The sequence below is a fragment of the Scyliorhinus torazame genome, chromosome 2 (assembly GCF_047496885.1).
Source record: "Scyliorhinus torazame isolate Kashiwa2021f chromosome 2, sScyTor2.1, whole genome shotgun sequence".
NCBI lineage: Eukaryota > Metazoa > Chordata > Chondrichthyes > Carcharhiniformes > Scyliorhinidae > Scyliorhinus > Scyliorhinus torazame.
This window is the reverse complement of record NC_092708.1, coordinates 390,811,502-390,832,675: the sequence shown is the minus strand read 5'-3', so window position 1 is coordinate 390,832,675 and position 21,174 is coordinate 390,811,502. Positions and strand designations below refer to the sequence as shown.

The following is a 21,174-nucleotide window of genomic DNA, read 5'->3' as shown; positions in this document are numbered from 1 at the left end:
ACCCTCTGGCAGCCCTATGATTCTCCAGATCGTCCACCTTGACCCTTCGTGCCTTGTTATTCCTGGCCACCTGTGCCATCTCTGCTTCCAGGGAGGTAGTCTGGTCACTCTGCCTCGAAAGACCACGTCTTGTAGCACCACGCCTTGTGTCTTTACCGTCTGGTTCATTTCTGCCAAGGCTGCACGAATAGGGGACAGGGCCCCTTCGATTCCTCTGTCGAGGTTCTTCGAGACAGCCTGTCGTTATTTCAAGTTCCACCGCCAAGATGCCTATGATCATCCCGGAGGTTAGCAGAGTGGCCACAGTCACAGCAGGAACCTCCAGCATTTTCTCAGCAGACTAAGGTCTCGAAGTCCGACGACAATTATTTACTTTTCTGCTGCCTGGTTTTGTACTTCTTGGACATTCCTTTTACGTGGGACTCTAATCCCAGGCTCCACTCCAAATCACCCCCAAAACACAATTGAAAATCAAAGTACTCTGGCGGGAGCTACCTCTGGTGTGACTGCTCTCTGCATGCTGCCACCGGAAGACTTAACTCTTTATTTTGAAAGCATTTTAATTTTGTAATTCTGACAGTGATTACGTAAGAAACTATTTTGAAAGTGGTTATGATTCATGTTTGTACTGTAACAGTGGTATAGTTCCTAGAAAATGTTTTCTCGTTATAATTCTTAAGCCTTAGTTTAGAGGTACTAGGTGGCTGTGGAGGTCACTAATATCATTCTGTATGAAATCAAATCAAATATTAGTATGGCATAAAATTGTTTATAAAATCTGAAATTACATAAAATAGGATGTTTCATCCTTGTGGAGGAACTAGAGGGGACACAGTTGAAAAGTGTCTCCGTTTCAAGATGGAGAGAAGCGAATAGACTGGTCATTGAATTTATTCAAAGATGAGTTTGATAGATTTTTGATAGAGAAGAGAGTCGTGGGTTATGGGGGCAGACAGGAAAGTTTAAGACCACAATCAGATCAGCCATGACCTTATTGAATGATGTGTCAGGTTTGAAGGGCTCAATTGCCAACTCCTCCTTTGAAGTCTTATGCTCCTAAAGTCTGAGGGATTATTAGACAGAAGAGAAGGCAGGAGAGTGATGGTACAGCTACAGAAAAGATACACTGGAAGAAATGAGTGATTGCGGCTAAAAGAAAACATGCATTTTTACATGCAACATTTCAGAAAGTTAAGTCAAAGGTTAATTCTAAGGTTCGAAAACTGATAACTTGATTCTGCCTTAGCATGAGCAGAATAAAACTGATAACTTGGTTCTGCCTTAGCATGAGCAGAATAAAGGGGGTAATTAAGTATAATGTTTTCACTATAATTAGAACATGGGATGCTTCATCACATGTATTTCTTGAGTCAGAAGCTATGATTTTAAAAGGACATAGATGAGCAATTGAAGTTGGAAAATATGAAAGCATCTGGATAGAACAGAGGAAAGTAAATAAAATTGAATGGTTAATGCCAGCATAACTGCAATAGGCCAAATGTCTTTGAAAGATGAAGGCTAGTTCACAAAAATGAGTCACTGAGGCTCAGAAAGAGGCCATTCAGCTCATCAGGTCCATGCCAATGCTTTGTAGAGCAGTTTAGTTCCCGCCATATCCCTGAAGACCTGAAAGTTTATTTTCAAGTATTAGGAAAACAAAGGTAATTTTAAGGGATTTATATTTGTAGTGGTAAGCATTAGAAATAAGGTGTTGGGGGGGGGGGGGGGGGGATGTATGCACGGGAGTGGCTGCGTTTTCGTGAGCTTTGGCTCTACCTGTTTTTAATCCTTTATCCTAGTAGTGCACATTTCAAGTTTGTCTTTTGTTTTGGGATCTATATCTTGTACTATGTCTCTCGTTGATCTTGATTGGAGTTTTAGGAACATAGAAAATAGAAGCAGGAGGAGGCCATTCGGCCCTTGAGCCTGCTCTGCCATCCATTCTGATCATAGCTGATCATCAAGTTCAATACCTTATTCTGCCTCCCCTCTCCCCTCCCAATATCTCTTGATCCCTTTAGCCCCAAGAGTTATATCTAATTCCTTCTTGAAATTACACAACAATTTGTGATAAGGAGCGGAATTAAATTGTAGAGAATCCTCGTTTGACCATGGTGGTTAAAGTGGGCTCGGGTGGTACCTAGTTTGTGCAGTGGCGTTGTTGCTAGTGAGCGGGCTTTCGCTTCAGCGATGATGCGTGCATCAGGATGATGATCGCCATTGACTTTGTTGTTCTGGATAACGATCTTGGCCCCGTGGTGCAGGTCGTTGGAGCTCACTTTGAGGAATTGCAAGGTATCCATAGGAGAATGGTGGAGGCACAGGAGAGAACCCTTGTTTTCTACAGCGCACTTTCAATTGGTTGAGATTTTGCTGTATGGTGCGTCATCTATCCTGACAGGTTCGGGAGGTAGTGGCCTGACGAGGAATGTCCATGAACCCGGTCCCTAGCGGAAAGTGGGAGGCAAGTTCCCGATTGAGTTTGAAAATTGGCTGCCATGCTTTAGTCATTTTAATCTGGAGGTTGGTGTATCAGGTTCAACAGAGCACAGTGTATCGAGGCCTGAGGCCAGTTGGGCCCTCCGAACAGTGGCACTATATTATTGTCTTCTCTATGCTTGTCATGAGGGGTTGGAGGTGGCCGATCATATTGAGTCATCATGCCCTGGCCAGAGCCTAGGCTGTGGATCGCTTGAGCATCAGGGTGGCAGCATGGTGGAAGTGAAGGTGTACTAGGAAAAGCCATATTGAGTCAATTATGTGAAATATGATCTCCATCAATGGCCCAGGCAGATTATGTATCTTGAGGAGGACTGGATTCCTTCTAACTATTCCTTGAGATTGGGGCGTTTTTGTGGGTCCCTTTTTTTTTCCCTTGGAGCATTAAAATCGGAGGAATTGAGTGGCGGTGTACATAGTGGTGGGTTTGGTCAATCCTTGATTGATTTGTTGCAGAGTGAGACTGTTTTCTATGCCTCTACATTGTTGGAGCCTTTGTGCAAATAGATGTAAATGGGTGTGATAAAGTCAGGATTATATAGACATGGCTGCAGGGTGATCAGGGATGGGAAGTAACACCAGGGGTATTCAGTATTTAGAAAGCACAGACAAAAAGGAAAGGCAGTGGAGTTGCATTGCTGGTTATAGAGAAAACGATGTGGAATCAGTATGGGTAGAGCTGAGAAACACTAAGGGGCACAAACATTGGTGGGGGTTGTATATAGACCCTCAAACTGTAATGTTGATATTGGGAATGGCATTAAACTTGAAGTTAGAGATGCATGTGATAAAGGAACATCTGTAATTATGGGTGACTGCTAATCTGTATATAGATTGGGCGAATTAGTAACAATATCATAGAGGAGGAATTCCTGGAGTGTGAAGGGGATGGTTTTCTGGACAAATGCCTTGAGGAACCGGCTAGAGAACAGGCCATCCTAAACTGGATATTGTGTAATGAGAAAGGAATAATTGGTGATCTAGTTGTGCTAGACTCCTTGGGGATGAAAGACCATAATATGATGGAAGTTTTCATCCAGATAGAGAGTGATGTAGATGATTCTGAGACTAAGGTCCTGAATCATAATAAAAGGAAACTACGATGGTATGAGGCGGAAGCTGCCGATGATGGATTGGGAAACATTACTTAAAGGGACGATGGTGAATAGGCAATGGTAAATATTCAAAGAGCGCATGGGTGAACTGCAACAATTATTCATTCCTGTCTGACAAAATTAAAACTGGAAAAGTGGCCAATGTCTTACAAGGGAAATTAGAGCTGGTATTAGATCCAAGGAAAAGGCATACAAATTGGTCAGGAAAAACAACAGATCCGAGGACTGGGAGCAGTTTAGAATTCGGAAAAGGAGGACCAAGGGATCGATTAAGAAGGGAAATATAGAGCACGAGAGTTAGCTTGGGGGGAATATAAAATATGACTGTCAAAGTATATATAGGTATGTGAAGAGAAAAGGGTTGGTGAAGACAAATGTAGGTCCTTTACAGTCCGAAACCGGGAATTTAAAATAGGGAGCAAAAATGGCTGACCAACTGAATACTTACTTTGGTCTGTCTTCACAGAGGACACAACATACCAGGCATGCTGGGGAGAACAGGATTTAGTAAGAGGGAAGAATTGAAGGAAATTGGTAAGAGTAGAGAAATGGTTTGGAGGAAATTGATGGGATTGAAGGCCAATAAATCCCCAGGACCTGATAACCTACATCCCAGGACACTTAAGCAAGTGGCCCTAGAAATAGTGGATGCATTGGTGGTCATCTTCCAAGATTCTATAGATTCTGGAATAATTCCTGCAGATTGGAGGGTAGCTAATTTAACCCCAATATTTAAAAAGGGACGCAGAGAGAAAACTGAATTATAAACCAGTCAGCCTAATGTTGGTAGTAGGGAAAATGCTAATGCCCATTACCAAAGATTGATTTCATAACAGTGTGTGTATTTGACCACAGCCAATCGATGTGCCTCATGAGACCATTGTAATTTGTAATATACTTTGTCATCTGTTAATCTTAAAATTTGTGTGGCTGACTCTTAACCCCCACTCAAGGGAATTTAAGGAAGGGCAATAAATGCTGGCCCAGCCAGTGAAGCCCTCATCCCATGAACAAATTTTTAAAAAAACACTAAGGGGCAAATGGTATGTTGGCCTTCATTGCAAGACGACTTGGGTACTGGAACAAGGATGTTTTACTGCAGCTGTACAGGGCCTTGGGAGACCACACCTGGTGGATTGTGGCTTGTTGGTCTCCTTATGCAAGAAAGGATATACTTGCCATAAAGGGATTGCAGCAAAGGTTCACCAGACTGATTCCTAGGATATCAGGACTGTTATATGAGGTGAGATCGGGTTGACTGGGCCTGTGTTCATTGGAATTTAGAAGAATGAGAGGGGATCTTGAGAGGGGCTCTAATTAAAATGTATAGATTTCTGACAGGGCTGGATGTGGGAATGATATTTCTTCTTACTGGAGGTCGAGAGCAAGGGGTCACAGCCTCTGGATACTTGGTAGGCCATTTAGAACTGAGATAAGTAGAAATGGGTGGTACGGTGTTTAGCACTGCTTCCTCACAGCGCCAGGGATCCGGGTTCAATTCCGCCCTTGGGTGACTGTGTGCGCCCTGTGTCGGCATGGGTTTCCTCCAGGTGCTCCGGTTTCCTCCCACAGTCCAAATATGTGCAGGTTAGGTGGATTGGCCATGATACAATTGTCCCTCAAGTGTCCAGGGATGTACAGGTTAGGTGGGGTTACATTGTTATGGGCAGGGTTTAGAGAACCCCAAAGTGTATCATGGAGTTCACCTGACCCACAACTTTTAATAGATTGTGGTGTGGGGAGCACACGGCCCACTCTACAGGTGCGGTACAGCAGAAATGGAAAAGTATTTTTTTAAGTAAAACCATGTTTATTCTGTGAACTCAAGTTGACCTTTTTGAAACATACAGTGAACATCTTAGCAACCATTAACTCAAATACAACCCCCAAAGAATGCAACACTAAGTAATCCTTAATAAATTCCCAAACAATGTACAGAAGACAGAAGAAACACCTTTCAACAGAAGCCCATTAGGTTTACATTCACTACTGAAAACATTTATAATTCTGAATTCACCAAATGATCAAGAGATAGTCTTTTCATGGCAGAGAGATCAATTTAGCTGCTCTGTCTGGCTTCAACTCCCACACTGAAAACGAAACTAAAACACGCCCTGCAGCAAACCGCCTAAAGCAAAAGTAAAAAGCTGACAGGCAGCCCAGGTACACCCACACTCTGACATCACTGCAGTAATAAACATCCATTTCTTAAAGGTACTCTCACTTACAGATATTTATACACATACCCATTTATAAACACCCATTTCTTGAAGGTACTCTCACATGACAACAGGGATAGGGCAGGTGTGGGTGGCCTCTTTCTTTCAGAGGGTCGATGCAGACTTGATGGGCCAAATGGACTCCTTCTGCCCTGCAGAGATTCTATGATTCTAAATATCTTCACTTAGAGGGTGGTAAACCTATGGAATTCTCTACCACAGAAACCTGAATATATTTAATAAAGAGAAATCTATTTCTGAATTCTTAAGTCATGGAGTCTGGAGAGAGCGCTAGTGTATGGCATTGAGACAGAAGATCAGCCATGATATTGTTGAATGGACGAGCAAATTTGAAGGGCCAAATGGCATAATTCTATGTCTCTGTTAAAGATTGATGTACTTGAACCCTCCGGGCTCTTTGTACCTGTAGCGTACACTTCTTAGAACAGTGCCATTTCATCAATTCTTCCTCCAAAATTCACCTCAACTTTTTAAAATTTCCTCTGCCATTTGTCTGCCCATCCAGCTAGTCTATCTTATCTCCTGAGCACTCAATTGGTTATCATCCTCACTGTTTGTCACACCCCCAAATTTGGTATCACCTGAGTTTTGAAATCGAACTTTGAATTCCAATATCCAAGTTATTTGTATATATCGAAAAAAACAGTCCTTGCATTGACCCTTGAAAAACATAAGTGTTTCCAGTCTAAACCGTGACCATTTTTCACCACTATTCTTCAGCCAACTTTTTTTGTCCAAGCTGATACTGTCCCTCCTATTCCATGAGCCTCATTCTGTTAACCAGCTTTTTAAATACATTAATAAAATGCATATATGCATATAGACAACATCCAATGTATTCCGTTCATTATCTTACTTTGTTATTTAATCAAAAAATTAAATTAGATCAGTTGAGCACTATCTGCCTTTTACCAACTCGTGTTGTCTGTCCTTAATTAACTCAAACCTCTCAAGTGCTTGTTGTATTTCACAACCCCCCCCCCCCCCGCAACCAACCTATTCTTTCTAAAACCTTACTCAACACCGAAGATAAACTGACTAATCTGTAATTATTAGGAATGTCCTTGCACCCTTTCTTTGCCACTCGCTAGTCCTCTGACACTTCCTCCTTTTTCTTACATGGGGAAGATGGGAAGGTTATGGATTTCACTTTCTCCACTCTTCCTTCAGCAACTTGGGATGCAAGTCTAGACCAGTGTTCTTCAAACATTTTTTCTGGGGACCCATTTTTACCAACCGGCCAACCTTCGCGACCCACTCCGGCCGACTTTCACGGCCCATGCTGGCTGACCTGCGCGACCCACCATTTTCTCTCACCTTGTTTGCTGACAAAAATGGAGGAAATGGTTTCGGGTCCCTTTGGCCCTCATACACGCTCCTCCAATGGAACCTGTTGGATGAAGGTGAAGCTTTCCGGTGGCGGAAAGTATGGAGTCTTCATCTGTCCAAAGTTCTGCATTTTTTTTTCCTATTCAATTTTATCAAATAAACCCCCCCCCCGAACTTGTAAAAAAAAAGAATAAAATGAATAAAATAAATGAATAAAACCGCCCCGAACTTGTAAAACAAAAAGCTGCGGCCGTTTTTTTTAAAAAAGCGGCCGCACTGCGCATGCCCAATCATCGGCGCGCACGCGCATAGTTATCTTGCACGCATGCGCGGTGCGGCCGCATTTTTTTTACATGTTCGCGGCCTTTTTGAAGGCCGCTTGCAGCTGCCGTTATTAACAGCCGGCTGTTGGGCTCAGATTTGCGCGATCGGGAGCGTCGCGACGGACTGCTCCGTGACCCTCCTGACACCCGCCTGCGGGTCGTGCCCCCGAGTTTGACTATGCCTGGTCTAGACGACTTGGCCACTCTTGAGGATAGCTAGTTTTTCCAGTACATTTTTGCTTTTGTTGCGCCTCACTTCATAGAATCCACAGAATCCCTACAGTGCAGAAGGAGGCCATTAGGCCCATCGAGTCTGCACTGACTCTCTGAAAAAGCACCCTACCTAGGCCCACTCCCTGCTCTATCCCCGTCTGAAAAAGCACCCTACCTAGGCCCACTCCCTGCTCTATCCCCGCAACCCCACCTAACCTGCACACCTTTGGACTGTGGGAGGAAACCCACGCAGACACTGGGAGAACATGTAAACGCCACAGTTATCCAAGGCCAGAATTGAACCCGGGCCCCTGGTGCTGTGCGACAGCAGTGCTAGCCACTGTGCCACCCACATCTCGGAGAATATATGTTATAGATGTAAAACAATGCGAATAGGTGACAAAAAATATTTTAAAAAGTGAAAATTGTTTGGTTTGTCTGTTTATAACTTTTTGGCTTCTAGTATTTATAGTTAATTAACTTTATTTTCCCTTTTACTTTTTCATTTCCCTATCAAACCAGGAATTGAATGTTGAACAATGATGTGATTACGCCAAGGGTACAGATCTCACAATGCTAACATTTAACACAAACAGGACAAATGTAGACGTCTGTGAAACTGTAAGTGGCAAAAAGGAGCAGAATTGGAACATGGATAATTAAGCTGAATTTGCACTGACACTTAGTTCAGGGTTTGAAAGATATCTCTGAGACATGTCTTTGCATTTCTGAATTTTTTTTATTTGCCGGATAAATTGTTGATCCGCAGAAAACACTAAAATGAAATATGCTTTTGGGATAAGAGGACTAGATTTATATTTATAAGTACTGAGGCAGCAATGTTCTGAGATAAAAACCAACCGAGGTTCCAGTTTAAAACCTCCTTTCAAAAGGCTTGTGGAAGTGTCATTTTCAATGCTTGGGCAATGTGGTACAACAGTTGATCATAAAAAATGGGAGCAAGAGTAGGCCATTTGGATATTCTAGCCTGCTCCGCCATTAAATATGATCACTATGGGTCCTCTGTCTCAACGCCTTACTCTAGTGCTCTCCCCGGATCTCTCGATCCCTTTAGAGTCTGGAAATCTATTTACTTCTTTCTTAAGCATATTCAGTGATGTTGCCTCCACAGCCTGCTGCGGTAGAAAATTCCACAGGCTCACCACCCTCTGAGTGAATAAATTTCTCCACATCTCTGCCTTAAATGACTTATCCCCTCTCCTGATACTATGATCCCTTGTTCTAGACACCCCAGCCAGTGGAAACAACATCCCTGTATCCAGTCTGCCAGCGCTGTCAGTACTTTTATACATTTTAATTAGATCCCCCTCATTAATCTAAATTCCATTGAACACGGGCTCAATCAACCTGATCTCACCTTGTATAACAATCCTGCCATCCGTGGAATCCGCCTGGTGAACCTTTGCTGCACTCCCTCTATGGCAAGTACATCCTTAAGGAGGCAAAAACTGCACACATTACAGCAGATGTGGTCTCACCGAGGCTCTGCACAGCTGCAATAAAACATCTTGCTCCAGTACTCAGGCCCTCTTGCAATGAAGGTCAAGATACCATTTGCCTTTCCAACTATTTACTGTACCTGCATGCTTGCTTTCAGTGATTGGTGAGCTCTGACACCTAGTTCCCTTTGTACATCAATATTTCAAATCTATCACCATTTAAATAATACTCTGCCATTCTGTTTCTCCATCCGAAGTGGAAAACTACACTTTTAATCCATGTTATACTGCAATTGCCATGCATTTGCTCATTGTCTAAATCACTTTGAAACCTCTTAACATTCTCTTCACCTTTCCACCAAGTTTCATGTCACCAGCAAATTTGGAAAGATTACTTTTGCTTCAAAATTCAAATCGTTGGTTTATTGTGAATAGCTGGTGTCCAAGCACTGATCCCTGTGGAACCCCACTAGTCACTGTCTGCCACTTCGAAAAAGACCCATTTCATTCAACTGTTTCCTGTCTGCTACCCAATTCTCAATCAATACCATCACCCCCAATCCCATGCGCTTTAATTTTGCACACTAACTTCTTATGTGGGACTTTATCAAGAGCTTTCTGAAAATCCATATGCACCACATCCACCACTTCACCCATATCTATTCTACTAGTTACATCCTCAAAAATTCCAGCAGGTTTGTCAGACATGATTCCCCTTTTGTAAAATGTTTTTATTGTCACAAGTAGGCTTACATTAACACTGCAATGAAGTTACTTGAAAAGCCCCAAGCCACCACACTCTGGCACCTGTTACAGTGTACACAGGGAGAATTCAGAATGTCCAAATTACCCAACAGCATGTCTTTTAGAACCTGTGGGAGGAAACCGGAGCACCCAGTGGAAACCCACGCAGACACTGGGAGAACGTGCAGACTCCACACACAGTGACCCAAGCCGGGTATCGAACCTGGGACCCTGGCGCTGTGAAGCAACAGTGCTAACCACTGTGCTACCCTGCCGCCCATGTAAATCCATGTTGACTTTGCCTAATCCCGTTAAGTGTCCTATTAGTGCATCCTTTATAATAGCATTTTTGTTAGGACTGATGTTAGGCTAAGCGGTCTGTAATTCCCTGTTTTCACTCTGCCACCTTTTTTAAATAGTGAGGTTACATTTGCAACCCTCCAATCTGCTGGGTCTGTTTCAGAATATACAGAATTTTGGACGATGACAACCAACATCTGCCATGGCCACCACCTTTAATACCCTGGGATGCAGCTTATCATGCCTTGGGGATTTAGGGACTTTAATTCCTATTACTTTCTCCACAATGTTTCTAATACAATTTTTCTTCAATTCTCACTAGGTCCTATATTCCTTAGCATAAGTTATTTATTTTCATCCGTGAAGACAGAACTAAAGGAGTTGTTTAATTGTTCTACTATCTCCTGTTCTCTTATTATAAATTTTCCTGTTTCGGGCTATAAGGGACTTACGTTTTGAGTGATGATTATCGAGTAAAACTTGCAAAATGCAAGCTGTTTAAAATGAGGACAAGCATTTCCATAATACCAGCCATACCACATTTGGAGCATAGTGTCCAGTTGCACTGGTGATGCACCTTTGTACTGTTCAAATAAAGAAAACTCTGTCGAGCTTCTTGAGTGTTGTTGGAGCTGCACTTGCCCAGACAAGTGGGGTGTATTTTATTACACTCGTGACTTGTGCCTGACTGAGCTATTACAAACCTTGGGTCCATTCTAGATAATCTATTATGTTTCGCTGTCCTGTAAGCATGTTCATTTGCTTTTACTGGCCAATTTCTAGTAACGTGGTGGGTTGGGCCGTTAACAAAATGGTCTGTATTAAATAAACTGAATATGGGAATCTGGCATGCTTTGGAAACGCACATTAATCACTTGGCATCTGCAAAAGTGAAGTGACCACTTAGGAATCCAGGGGCAGAAATAGACCACACAGCTTCTTAAACCTGTTCTGCTATTTAGTTAGATCATGTCCCCATCTTGATTTGTATGTGGAAACTGATGTACTTTCGAATTGTATCATCAAAAGGAAACATGTAGATGAGATACAGCAGGTGGCCAAGGAGGTCCCGCAGAGGTAATTGTGGGAATGGGAAGAGGAGCCATTTCAGGAAATAGTTGGCTTTGGTTGGGTAGATAAGAATGGAATCAGGAGAACAGAGTGCCATCTAGTTGTATAACGATGGAGAGCTATTGGAGAAAGACCTAAGTGGGCAACTGTGCCAAAGGCTGCAGACAGAATCACAGAACAATATAAGTACAGAAGAGGCCCTTCGGCCCATCGAGTCTGCACCAACGCATGAAAAACTCTTGGCCTGCCTACCTAATCCCATTTGCCAGCACTTGGCCCTTAGCCCTGAATGTTATGACGTACCAAGTGCTCATCTAGGATGTGAAGCAACCCGCCTCTGCCATCCTCGCAGGTAGTGCATTCCAGACCGTCACCATCCTCGGAGTAAAAAGATTTCCCCTCAAATCCCCCCTAAACTTCCTGCCCCTGATCTTGAACTTGTTCTCCCCCCCACCCCCCCGTAACTGACCCTTCAACTAAGGGGAACAGCTGCTCCCTATTCACCCTGTCCATGCCCCTCAATATCTTGTACACCTCTATCAGGTCGCCCCTCAATGTCCTCTGCTACAGCGAAAACAACCCAAACCTCTCTCTTTATAACTCATGTGCCATCCCAGACAACATCCTGGTAAATCGCCTCTGCACCCCCTGCAGTGCAATCACATCCTTCCTCTGATGTGGCGACCAAAACTGCACACCAGACTCCAGCTGTGGTCTCACCAAAGTTCTATTCAACTCCAACATGACCTCCCTGCTTTTATAATCTATGCCTTGATTGATAAAGGCATGTGTCCCATATGCCTTTTTCGCCACTCTATTAGCCTGCCCTTCTGCCTTCAGAGATCTATGGGCAAACACGCCAAGGTCCCTTTGTTCAGACAAATTGAGCGGGACAAAAGGGGACAGTTTACCTTACTCAGTCACATCGGATTTCATTTGTGCCTGAATGCCCCTTTGTTACTGCAGCAAGGGTAGAAAGCTGATTGGAGGAATTCAAATGTGGGATTTTGGGTAAAGTGGATGTGGATTTGGGGGATGACGGAATCTGTGCCTGATACAATACACTGGTGTTTTTCTTTTAACATTCCTCACATTATTTCAATAATCCTCTCTAGTTATCCATACCAGGTTAGAATAACTTGGCCAAAGTAGACTGCAGCTTTAACAACATTTTTTTTAAATGAATGGAACCGCTTTCAGTTAAATGATTTTACAGCCCACACAATCCTAACTGGCAGTGCAATCTACATTCATTTCAAATATGGATCTCCATTTGTAGTGATCTCGGATTCATGTGAATCTAGAGGCTGATGGGAGAATTATTTGATTAAAAAACTATTTGTTTTAAACTTTTTTTTATTCTTAAAAAAAGCTTCAGGAAGGGTAAAGTCAGATGCATCACCTTAAAACCAAATCTATTGAAGGAGTGCTGTTTTCTTTTTAGGTGCTGTTCACATTGCTGTGCATTTTACATATTTTATTTTTAAAATCTTGAAAGTAATAATTTTCTGTTGATTATCACCACCAAAAATGTTTAACATGTTTGTGACACCCCCCTTTGTTATTGTAATAGAGTTGTTACTTTAACTGAACAGATGAATTATTTAATTAAAATGGTAGTGTTAGATCGATGGATTAATATCTAAGTAATTGCTAACATGTTTGGTCCTAACGAGAGGTTAATTTTAGAAATAACCACGGCATGATGAAAGTGTTAAAACTAAGTATCATGAAAATATGGTTTGCAATAATGTTACATAGAGCCAATATGTATGCTTTCACAAGGGACTGAGTGCCTCCAGCCGCCTGCTGAATACAATCCACTATACGCTTATTGATTATTAGCACTGCTCCTCACATGTGCTCAGAAATTTTATCCATTCTCACATGGTGAGGCTGGGCTTTATCCTCATACATAAAAAGTCAACCGTTGAATAATGAGAAGTTACGAAGATACTGTAACAATTGAACTTTTCTTTTGCTGGAGCAGGCAAGGTTTAAGTGGGACTTGGAGGTCCAAGATTGTTATGGTTGTTACAATTTCAATGGTAGTACATTGTTTGCATTGAGCACAGATTGCAGCAGATGAACCCATTTAATTTAGAAGAAATTAATTTACATGCAGTATGGTTAAAATTTGGGTCATAAACTTGAACACCGGTAGCACTCTGTGATTCCAACACGTTGAAGATTGTTCTAAGTTCCAGAACTTAACCTGATGTTATAAGGAAGGCACTTGCAAATAGCCATGGCAGTTTTGTTACTAATTCCACAAGACTCCACTTTTATGCACCTCCCTTTTGTGGGACTTTATATATTGGGCTCCTGAAAGTCCAATTATGTCCTCAGTAGTTTAGTTGTGTCCCCAGTACATAATAATAATAATCGCTTATTGTCACAAGTAGGCTTCAATGAAGTTACTGTGAAAAGCCCCCAGTCGCCACATTCCGGCGCCTGTTCGGGGAGGCCGGTACGGGAATTGAACCCATGCTGTTGGCATTGTTCTGCATTACAAGCCAGCTGTTTAGCCCACTGTGCTAATCAAGCCCCTGGGCTCTTCCTGGGCATAGAACATAGGGCTGTTCCATGCCAGTGATGCTAGAATAATCTCTTTTTCATACTACCTCAGTACTGGCATTTTTTTTAAAGGTCATGGTTAATTGGGACATTCTGTGAAGCGCTGATGCAGAGATAGAAGTGAAGTCTGAGGATTAAAAGAAAATTGCATAGGGCATACTGCTGTTCTTGCTTTTTGCACGGAGTCTGTGGACTGTAGGAGAGAGGGTTCCACCATTCTGTCATCAATCGAGCTAGCTTGAGATTTAGAGCGAGATGGTGTTGAGGGAAAGTAGTGATAAGTGGGCTAAAAATTGTACTTTGTCCCTGGAATGTAGCCTGTGGACCACAGGAAGAAGAGAGGAAGTCCAGAAAGGATCACTTGAACTTGGCTGCAAAAACTGACACAGTATAGATGTTGGCTAAGGTTGAGATTTGGTTTGGCTGTGATTCCCACCATTGATTACTCGGTCTCTGCATAAAAGAATGACAGTTGCCAGTTCGCCAAGTATTGGAGGGTGATGTTGTTTCTGGAATCATTTTCTAGCAAGAGTCAACATCTGGAGAGAGGGGAAACAATTAGGGTCAAATAAAACTGTACTTCTCAATTTTGAAGTTTGCATTTGGTGTCCTGGAATTGCAAAGGAGCTTTCTTTTAGACCACAAAACATTACTCTTTGTGGTTGGTTACTTCTCAGGTTTTGCTGGAACATATGAAATGACAGAAACAGTGGATGAATGAAAAGACCGCATTGTGAAACCTAAACATGGCAGGATTACAGCTCATGACACCTGCTTCATCACCAATGGGTCCCTTTTTTGGACTGCCGTGGCAGCAGGAAGCAATCCATGATAACATTTTTACACCAAGGAAATATCAGGTCTGTGTTTTTTGAAGAATGGTAAGCATATGTAGGTGTTGTTGGACTTGCTCAGATCAGTGTTTGCCCTTTAACTTAGAATTCACAACACAGCAAATATGTGTTCAGCTATAAATTTTATGATTTCATCCTAATTCCTTCCAACCCTATTCCCCCCTTCCTGCGCAATAACAAAATCAGAAGTCAGAAGCTCACTGTAGGGTTAATCTGTTCCCCAGAATAATATGCTCCACTCGCACAAATATGCGCTTTAGACAGAACCATGTAACGCAAGTTTAAACACTGCCTACTTTGAAAACGTTCTTGTGGGAAGAGGCCAACCCACGAAATATGACTTCAACGTGAGCACCCATGTATAGAAAACCCCAAGGGTAGCTGTGTGATATACTTTTAGTACTTGACTAACTATAAACTGGGAGCTGTATTTGAATGCATTGAGCAAGATCAAATGAAACTTTACCACCTCCAGGTTCTCCGAAGGAATGTGCTATTTTTAAAGTAAGTTATTCCATGCCTTTGTTTTCATTTCCAGATACAAATTTGCACTTAATTACGCTGATACAGATTTGCCACATTCCTTAGTACTGTATATTAATGTGCCATGATTCATGTGTAGCGTCAGAAGTTCATTTGGGTCATTGGTACTTGTACAGTATATGTACAATGATAGTTGTGGTATGTGCTGCTCCACATAAGTTGTAGGAGCAGAGTTAGACCATTTGGCCCATCGAGTCTGCTCAGCCATTCAACCATGGCAGATATGTTTCTCATCACCATTCTCCTGCCTTCTCCCCGTAACCCCTAATCAAGAACCTATCTATTTTTGTCTTAAAGACACTTGGTGACTTGGCCTCCACAACTTTCTGTGGCAATGAGTTCCACAGAGTCACCACCCTCTAGCTGAAGAAGTTCATCTCAGTTTTAAAGGATCATCCCTTCAGTCTGAGGCAGTGCCCTCGGGTTCTAGGCTTCTCCACGTCTAGACCCCTCGGTATTCTGTAGGTTTCAATGAGATCCCCCTCATCTGCACTCCATCGAGTACAGACCCGAGTCCTCAACCGGCCCTCGTATGACAAGCCTTCATTCCCAGAGTCATTCTTGTGGACCTCCTCTGGACCCCTCCCAAGGCCAGCATATCCTTCCTTAGATACGGATACACCTGCACTAGTTCAATTTTTTTCGCAGTGCCACCAGCAGTAACCGCTAGTGTGTGTTTCTGTTCCCAATTGTCGCTTGGAGGACAAAAATCCTAACCATATACTGCTGGGCTCAGTGACGGCAATAGGTTTCAAGGAAACTGATGTATCCTAGATCTTCCAGTGGCTCAGTTGATGAAGAAACTGTTATTGGCACGTATAGACCAGAAAGTTCCTGTCCGTAACTGTTAGGATCCTCATTTCCCTGAACTAGGTAGGAAAATTCATTCCAGATCACTGTTCCTGGTTCTGCATCCCGTGACTTCTGTTGGAAAGTGCATCTCTCTAGGCATTTGTTAGGGACACGATTGGGCTAATTTGTGTGATACCCGCTCCGATTGACGAGCCACTTGCAGTAGCTGACCAGGCTTTTTCACAATGTACTGCTATGCAGGTGTAGGGAAAGGGAGAAAGATGAAAGGAAAATGATTAGTATTTCAGCAGTTTTAATCTTGCTCCTGGACTGATTGCATTATTATCTTTTTCAGGTTGAACTTCTAGAAGCAGCTTTGGAACATAATACTATAGTTTGTTTAAATACTGGCTCAGGGAAGACTTTCATTGCAGTGCTACTTACAAAGGAACTATCTCATCAGATCAGGGGACAGTTCAACAAGAATGGATCGCGGACTGTGTTTTTGGTTAGTTCCGGTAAGTATCGTGCTACATAACCATGTAAACCACCTGAAAAGGAACTTAATACTGTAAGCTCAATCTCTTTATTTCCAAATTGATTATGGTCAACCAACAGTGTTTAATTTCAAACCATAAAGTGATTTCAGTGTGTCAGCCTCAGCATCCCTAAGCTAGGAAGGAGCAAAGATTCCCAGGGTTATTATTAACAGACAAATCCTTCTGAAAGTGTTTGAGTATGGATTAATTTCTTGGTGGATTATATCGAGTACATCAAATAATTGTCAGCAGATATTCAATTGCAGGACACCCGCAACCCCCCCCAACCCCCCCTCCCTCTCTCTCTCAACAACTCTGTGTGTAGCTCAGTACGATAGTAATCAGGATTGAGGGCTTTGGAATACTGCAGCAATATGGAATGTTCCCACTGTTGTCCCAGTTTAGATATTTAGGGAAGATCAAACCTAGGGCCTTTCAGTATTGTGTGAATCAGGTAATCTTAGGACTGTATATTATCTGATGCAATTAGTTCAGGTAACGCTGTAAATCTGAAAATGCCTCTATTTAAATTGCATCATTTTTGTTCTTCATGTACTCTGAAGGACACTAGTGGGTAACTGAAACCATCTCTTCCAGCACCCTCTGTGGCTCAGCTTGCAGCAGCTGTCAAGACCCATTCAGATCTGAAGGTGGGGGAGTATTCCAATTTGGAAAACATTGAGTCATGGGCAAGCAAAGAATGGCACAAATGTTTCATTGGACAACAGGTATTTCAACACAGATTCATGATATTGTTAGAGATCATAGTCCGAATGCTGGGTTTGTATATGTTTTGACGTAAAATAACAGCACTGTAAATACCCTGTGTATTAACTAGGCAAATATGTTACTATTACACAAAATATGAACTGTGATTATCCATTTTTCCTCTCCTCATTTTTGTTATCTACATAGGTGCTAGTCATGACTTGCCACATCTTCTTGCACATCTTGAAAAGGGGCTACCTTTTCCTCTCCAAAATCAACCTCCTGGTGTTTGATGAATGTCATCTTGCAATTAAAGAACATCCCTATCAGGAGATTATGAAGGTATAATGACTAGCTCTCATTTAACCATCTATGTCTGCCATAACGTTACCCACTGGGTGGCAAGACCAAGTGTAATTCTCATGTAGCATTGCAGACATAGTTCAGTTGATACTTTTTAAGTCATATTGTGTTCTTTTAAATTTCCATTATAAATAACATTTTAATATCTGCATTTCTAATGGAATCTGTCTGTGCAAACTTAGACAAGTTCTAATTGCAACCTCGGGGTACCCTGGAAGGTTTAATTGGGACTGGTTTAGCACAGTGGGCTAAGACAGCTGGCTTGTATGCTGAACAAGACCAGCGTTCAATTCCTGTACCTGCCTCCCCGAACAGGCGCTGGAATGTGACGACTAGGGGCTTTTCACAGTAACTTCATTGAAGCCTACTTGTGAGAATAAGCGATTATTATTATTAATTGGAGTGTGATAGGTTTACATTGTTTCATTCCTATGTGGAAGTGGGAATCCATATTGGGGGAAAGAATATGCAGATATATAAGTTCCTTTGCACTTCTGTCCAAAGCTGCCTGACCCCTCGATGTCTTAATTTTTGATGTCTTTCCAAAATAATCCAAGCTTGTGAACATTCTCTCTCTCTCTCCTCCTCCTCCCTCCCTCCCCCCCCCCCCCCCCTCCCAAGTTAAATTTGGTTAGCGATGGAATCATTTGTTTTCTCATGCGTTCTATCAACCATGTTGCTGTGACTTGTTTGGATCCCAATGTTCTAACTATGCTGAATCAAAAGATAATCTGTGTAAGCCACAACATAAGCTTTAAAGCTTCTCATTGGAATGGAGGGCATTAAGAACATAAATATGAGCGGGATAGGCCATATGGCACTTCGAGTCTGCTCCACCATTCAATAAGATCATGATTGATCTTTTACCTTCACTTTCCTGCCTTATCGCCATTGGGGGCATTAACTGAGTAAAAATAAACAGATTTAAATCTTAGCTCTTTGAGGTGTTGTGATGTGATGTTTGTTTTTTCTGCTGTCCCTGAGGGTTTTTACATTTTTTCTTGAGAGCTGAAGGTGCTAGCAGCTATACTGTATTGGCCTTTCTGGCCGAGGTCATTGGGTAGTCATCAGGGGTCTCCATTTGTAAAGTCGCTTTTTTGTTTGCATCATTAGGGGGCAGTTTTGAGTTTACTTTGAAAAGATGGGGAAAACATTGAAGGCATTATATATTAATTTTTAAAACTTGTAGTTAATGTTGGAGGCCATATTGCCAGGTATCCTCTGTCTTGAGTTGACCTTAAGGTGCTTCTTGACATAACTGCAAGACAAATGCATTATTTGCACCTTGTTGAGTAAGATCTGCAGTTTGAAGGTTTGTTGAATGGCAAGACTTAAAGAATCACCTTGGCCTTTCAGAGACTCAGTACATGTCAAGTCGTAAAATCGTAAAGCTTTTCAGGGGGTGATGGGTTATCGTCCTACTCTTTCATTCCATCGCATCACCTGTTAGTGGGAAGTTGTTGTAATTCTTTTGCCTCTGACATGGCAATCCTCATGCGACATGGGAAGAGGGATGCTCAGAAAATCCATCAGGTGACTGAGAAGGACCGTTTCCATGTTGATTTTCTTGGTCCCTGCTTATGTGCATACAGTGCATGAACATTATTTAATGCCTCATTTAAACAATGTTTTTTAAAAATCGTGAAAGTGAGGACTCTAATTACCAGCATTCTCCGAGTAGGAACAAAACACAACAAGCACGTTCAGCAGGATAGCTTCCCTTTAGTTGCCTGTTGGAGTACAAACTAAGCAATTAAATTGGCTAAATGAATCTTGTGCATAAATTCTCATGGGAATCTGATGTTTATGTAAAGGCGTGTCTGAATTCCTATAGTGTGCTGTTGAATGCAGCTTCCTCCCGCATGGCATCAATCTAGACAAGTGTAATTCTTAATGTAACTGGGCTTTCCCTGTGAGTCTGCTCACATTGCTTAAAACCAAAATTGATAACAGAAGTGCAACAGCTGTTTCTTCTTTTTGTCCTTGCTGCCTCCCCTCCATTTGGCATGATGCAAGCAAGTCCTCGGACTAAAGGATTCTGGGCTTCATTTGCGCTTACTGCTCTTTGTTAAAAGGAGAATTCATTTGTGTTATTGAACCTGTCAGCTTGATTGATTTGTCTAACCCTGTGGGTGGAGAGGCTATGGAAGTATTTGTTTGAATTTTTATTACATCTGGTTAGAATTGTAACAGCTCTTTTGTCTCCTCTGATTAAACATAAAATGTTGAAATATTTTTAAAATTGCATATTTGCTCAGGTACACTTAACAGTAATTCCTAGGGCAGCACGGTGGCGCAGTGGGTTAGCCCTGTTGCTCACGGCGCTGAGGTCCCAGGTTCGATCCCGGCTCTGGGTCACTGTCTGTGTGGAGTTTGCACATTCTCCCCGTGTCTGCGTGGGTTTCACCCCACAACCCAAAGATGTGCAAGGTAGGTGGATTGAACACACTAAATTGCCCCTTAATTGGAAAAAAAATGAATTGGGTACTCTAAATTGTTGTTGTTTTTTAATTTAAAAAATTAATTACAAATTTTTTTTTAAACCAGTAATTTCCTAGTGAAAAATATTGATTGGTTTGCTGCTGGCTTGTGTTGAACTCTTAATGGTACAGTGCACTGTTCCCAAACAAATCTTCTCTTTTCCCCTTTTTTGTTTAAAATGGAATGTCTTGGGTGCCATTGGCTATATATTGCGAATGCTGCAATTTTACTAATGATCAATGGATAGCCAAAACTCATACTGACATTACTTTCTTCCAGCTTTTCATAACATTGTACATCAAAGTACCGGTTACTGATATCTCCAATGACAGCCATTGTTGAGAAATAAATAAATTAGGCTACCCTAATTACTTGCTGTTGTTAGGATACTGAACCAGACCTTGACTTTTGTTAGGACGTCAAACGAGAACCCCAAACAAATTTTATAAATTTGTAAAACTGTGAGGAAAGGATACTTCGTCCCAGAAGTAATGACTGACCAATAGGTATCATTTTTTGTTAAAAACAAACTTTAAACACTGAATTAGCCACATTACCATCAATAAAATAGCTTTACAATTAGCAGTTAAACAGTTCTTAAATAAAAGGAAAAACTGGAACTGACCATCTACACCTGCTACTAATTCCAATTAAGCAACCCAATACAGTTCAAATGCCACTTATATAAACAGGTTACTTGCGTGCCTGTGCAGACCTTTGAAGAGAGTTCCTTTCAAGAACTGATCAAGTACACTTCTGCTCAACCTAACCGCATTTGGCAAAACACTTGTTCAATTTAAAATCCTATTACAGACTGCAAAACTACTGACAGACTTGGCTCCTCCCATTAATCGCCTCATCTGTATCCCACTATGTTCCATGACCTGCTTAGCTAGGGCTAAATACAATCCCTCATAAATTATCTACACTCTAGAGAATCTCCAGTAATGTCAGCATTATTCTTATTAGCCCTTTCATCAAATAAGTGATTAGAATGAATAATTATCTCACCTTTTACGACTC

General features: G+C 41.9%; 1 protein-coding gene across 8 annotated transcripts in view; it reads left to right on the top strand.

The window, feature by feature from the left end:
- dicer1 (dicer 1, ribonuclease type III) overlaps positions 1–21,174 on the top strand; it is a 178,682-nt gene that overhangs the window by 44,660 nt on the left and 112,848 nt on the right. For 6 of the 8 annotated variants that reach the window (XM_072494186.1, XM_072494193.1, XM_072494190.1 and 3 more), the window contains 5 exons: positions 8,242–8,340; positions 14,549–14,731; positions 16,416–16,578; positions 17,197–17,327; positions 17,515–17,649. In XM_072494186.1, the coding sequence (XP_072350287.1) occupies positions 14,618–14,731; positions 16,416–16,578; positions 17,197–17,327; positions 17,515–17,649 (543 nt within the window). In that variant the 5' untranslated portion in view covers positions 8,242–8,340; positions 14,549–14,617. The remainder of the gene's footprint in view (positions 1–8,241; positions 8,341–14,548; positions 14,732–16,415; positions 16,579–17,196; positions 17,328–17,514; positions 17,650–21,174) is intronic. The other 2 variants (XM_072494192.1, XM_072494196.1) reach the window with 1 other exon arrangement.